General features: G+C 44.5%; 1 protein-coding gene across 1 annotated transcript; it reads left to right on the forward strand.

Moving 5' to 3' along the window:
• The first annotated feature begins 1,306 nt into the window (after positions 1-1,306).
• LOC136479273 (receptor-like protein EIX1) lies at positions 1,307-4,183 on the forward strand. The gene is made up of 2 exons (XM_066477196.1): positions 1,307-2,921; positions 3,621-4,183. Exons 1-2 carry the CDS (start codon positions 1,307-1,309, stop codon positions 4,181-4,183), a joined length of 2,178 nt encoding a protein of 725 aa, XP_066333293.1.
• The last annotated feature ends 574 nt before the right edge of the window (positions 4,184-4,757 follow it).

The following is a 4,757-nucleotide window of genomic DNA, read 5'->3' on the forward strand; positions in this document are numbered from 1 at the left end:
TTTACTCATTACTAGTATGTATCTAGAAGCATAGAACTTTTAGCATAATTCAAACTCTGCATAGGGGTACACATTAACACCACCAAAGATAAGGGATACCACCAATACGACATGTCAGTTCATAAGGGGTATCTCGGTGCCTCAACCTTTCTAAAGTCCGACCAAGGAGATTCAATTTAAGCCTGGCCCAACCATAATATTGACTCCTCTTAAATAGATGTCTATTGTATGTACTTTTGTGAGTTTAAGAAGGGTAAAAGGTCACATGACTATACACATGTCGCGACATGAACAGGCTCGGGCGGCCTAGCTATGACATGTGCAGTGTGGTGCCAATGAAATTTTTGCATCTCCAAACACAAAGTAAGAGAGATGAGAGTGAGCAATGTGCAAGGATCCTGGTCGATTAATCCACCTAACCTGAGTGTCGACCATTCAATTAACTTAGGTTAAGTTGATTAACCTCTTAAAGCCCTTGGAGATGCCCATTGCAAACTCCACCTAGCGCGAAACCATCAGGATCACTTGCCCAATATAACCCATGGTAAACACATATCGAAAGAACATCATTCCACAAGTAAACTCAAACCCACAACGGCAACTGTATATACATACTTATACATTAATATATATACTTTTGTTGAAAGAAATGTAGACTGAAAGGAGATCAAGCTAACTCAGCTCTAACTACAGTGGGATCGTGAGGTGAATATGCATTGTCGCTCTTCTATGCATATATGGAGTAAAACTTAGCGTCTGGCTCGCTCACCCTTATGCCTCCGACCTAGTTTTAGATTGCTCAAGTGGCCACTTGACACTGCAACAGAAATGATTTTTGTAGACAATCAAAAATGATCTTCAGGAGCGGTTCAAATATGCACGAAGGGGAGTACTCTACTAATGTACAGTAAGCTTTTTGTGAGGTGATGAGAGGCCGAGGCAATAATCGAATCGATGAGTGACACACGCCTGACCGCTTCTACACGGAAGGTGACCGTGGACTAAGGTCGAGTCGGCAGCAGATGAGAGTACTATACTGTAGAGGCAGTCAAGCCGCCTTCCCCACCCAATCCAATCCGCGTCGGAGGAGTGCACGTGGGCCTTCGCGTGGGCCTTCACGCAGATGCCTGACCGCATCCGTCTACTAGAGTAATAACACTGGCAGTCAAGCGGCCTTCCCAACCCAATCCAATCCGCATCGGTTCTACACGGAAGGTGACCGAGCGACGACCTACTATAATAACAACACTCTCACTCCAGAACTGATCCTGCCACCATAGCGACAATATTGTCGATGGTTGCCACCATGCATCGCCTAGCTGCTGCCATGCTCGTGTTGCTCTGCTGCTGCTTGTTCCTCGCCACGCAGCAGCAGCAGCTCCAGCCAACCGCCGGTGGTAACAGAGCAAGCTCGAGCCGCATACCACACGAGAGGGACGCCCTGCTGGCATTCAAGCATGGCGTCACCAGCGACCGTCGTGGCGTCCTCAGCTCGTGGCGGCGAGACGGTCGCCACGACGAGCAAGACTGCTGCCGGTGGAGAGGCGTCCGGTGCAGCAACCGAACTGGCCACGTCCACGAGCTTCGACTTGGAGGTGGAGGCACCTGCCCAGAAAATTTGGCCGGCCAGATAAGTCCTTCTTTGCTTGCTCTGGATCACCTAGAGCACCTTGACCTCAGCAGGAATCAACTAGAGGGGCCAACCGGTCGAATTCCTGAGTTCTTAGGCTCTCTAAAGAATCTCAAGTATCTTAACCTCTCTGGCATACCATTCTACGGTGGCGTGCCTCCCCAGCTTGGCAACTTGTCAAGGCTGCAGTATCTGGATCTATCATTTATGGGAGTCGTGAACTCGATGGATCTCTCATGGTTAACACACATTCCTTCCATACAATATCTTTACTTGGACACAATGAACCTCATCACAGTAGCGGATTGGCCTCATGTCATGAATATGCTTCCTTCTTTGAGGGCCCTCCATCTTTCAGGTTGCTATCTTGAAAGCGCAAACCAGTCACTGCCACACCTGAACCTTACAAATCTCGAGGAGCTCGATGCCTCTTGGAACTCCTTCCTCCATCCAATGGTGACCAGCTGGTTCTGGAACATAACAAGCCTTAGATTCCTTGACCTCAGCTACACTAGTATGTACGGTCAATTTCCGGATGCTCTTGGAGACATGACATCCCTTCAAGTCCTTGATCTTTCAAATGATTATTGTCATTATGATTATCATGATGATGACAAGAACATGAGCAGCATGATCACGAATCTTAAGAACCTATGCAATTTGGAGGTCCTGAACCTTGAATGCACTCTCTTATATGGTGACGTAGCCGAGCTGTTTAGGAATCTACCTCGATGTTCACCCAACAAATTGCAAGAATTGGACCTCAGTTCGAACCATTTAACCGGGATGTTACCAAGATGGATGGGGCAATTCATGAGCTTGGTTGTTCTGGATCTAGGTTGCAACTACATCACAGGACATGTTCCATATGAGATTGGTAAGCTTAGTAATCTGACCCATCTGGATCTATATACAAATAAACTGGATGGCACGATAACTGAGGAACACTTTGCTAGTGCAAGGAGCTTGCAACATATAGACTTGTCATATAATGCCCTCAAGATTGAGATCAGCTTGGACTGGCAACCACCATCTACATTAGAGTATGTAAACTTTGCATCTTGCCAGATGGGCCCACTGTTTCCTGGGTGGCTTCAGTGGAATGTGAGCATCACCCATCTTGATATCTCGAGTGCAGGTATAGCTGATAGGCTTCCACAGTGGTTCTCCGATGCTTTTTCAAATGTCGAATTCATGAACATCTCCAACAATCAACTCAACGGAACTTTGCCGGCTGATATGGGCTCCATGTCACTTCAGGAACTCTACCTCAGTTCAAACAAATTAACTGGTCAGATATCCACGCTGCCACCAAACATAACGTGGTTGGACTTATCCAATAACTTGTTGTCAAGACTCACTGGTCACTCTAATGTTGGATCCGCCAATCTAGAATTGTTGTCTTTGTTCTCCAACTGACTCACTGGTCACATTCCTGAATCCTTTTGTAAATTTCAGAGACTGGGTGTGTTGGACTTATCCAACAATTTTTTGGAGGGAGAACCACCGTTGTGCCTCGGGGTAACGGAATATATGGAATTTGTAGCCTTAAGTAACAATAGTTTGTCAGGAAAGTTCCCGTCTTTTCTGCAAAACTTCACAAATGTGCACTTCCTAGATTTGTCTTGGAACAAATTCTCTGGAAGATTGCCAATGTGGATTGGAAGCTTAACATCATTAAGAGTTATACGATTAAGTCACAACAAGTTCTTTGGTAGCATTCCAATGAACATCACAAACCTTTCTTGCCTTCAGTACATGGATCTAAATAACAATAAAATATCAGGCTCTCTGCCGATCTATCTATCAAATCTTAAATTTATGACAAACACATCCATGATGGGTTGTCATGACAGCGCTGAGACAATTAATGCTCATCTTAATAGTTTGTCTACGGTCTGGAAGGGGCAGGAATTCAACTATGGTTCCATTAAAAGAATTTTGGACACAAGTATGATGAGCATTGATTTATCTTCAAACGACTTAATAGGTGAAATTCCAGAAGAAATAGTTGTTCTTGATGCGCTTGTGAATTTGAATCTATCAAGGAACCACTTGACTGGAGTTATTCCAAAGAAGATCGGGGAAATGCGATCACTGCAATCATTGGACCTCTCGAGGAACATGCTTTCAGGGGAAATACCAGCCACTCTGTCAAATCTGACGTTCTTATGTTACTTGGAATTATCATACAACGATCTTACAGGAAGAATTCCATCGGGAGTACAGCTTGATACCCTGTATGCAGAGTATCCATCTATGTACATTGGCAACATCGGTCTTTGTGGACATCCTCTTCAAAACAATTGCTCGAGTAAGCGCCATGCACCAAAGCAAGGTGGCCTGGGAAGAACTGAAGAAGGTTATGGGATACCATTCTTTTATCTTGGACTCGGGTGCGGCTTCGTGGTTGGTACATGGATTGCATTTGGTGTTTTGTTGTTCAAGAGAAACTGGAGAATTGCTTGCTTTCGACTCTCCGACAAGTTGTACGACAAAGTATATGTCCTTGTTGCTACATGGGCAAGAGCAAGACAAACACAAACTGATTAGCAAGCATGAAGCAAAGGCGATGGTCGGCGCTTCAACTAAAATTACCCAATGCATGCATGTATGAATAATGGAAATGGGAGGGAAGTCTTTTCAGGAGTGCTTTGAATTTTGTTACTACCAGTATTACATATTGCCATGGTTTTCTTTACGAAATGAAGATTTGTGTGTCCGTGTTTATCTCTTATATCATGTAATAAACTGAGAACCGACACTTGATCATTGGCCAACGTTAGTGTTTGTCGTACAAGATATATATTAGTTGTTAGTATATAGATAACATAAGTATGTTGTAAACTCTGGCTGATCTTCAGGATGTTGGTTTGTAGTTTGTACAAGACGTTCGCCTGGTCAGCTCAGGGCGCTATATAACATGTAGACGCGGCCTCTCTAGAGGTTAACACGCTTCACCAAGTTTTACAGTAATAATTATTTCCTTATGATGATGAACATTAAGACATGGTCAATCAATTCCATGTAGAGCTTCAGGCGGCACTACATCATTTGTCCCTGTGGGCCATGGTAGTCGGATCCGGCAACCTGAATACGACCTATCGTTGCATGTTCCACGCTCATC

This window comes from Miscanthus floridulus, chromosome 9 (genome assembly GCF_019320115.1).
Source record: "Miscanthus floridulus cultivar M001 chromosome 9, ASM1932011v1, whole genome shotgun sequence".
NCBI classification, from domain to species: Eukaryota; Viridiplantae; Streptophyta; class Magnoliopsida; order Poales; family Poaceae; genus Miscanthus; species Miscanthus floridulus.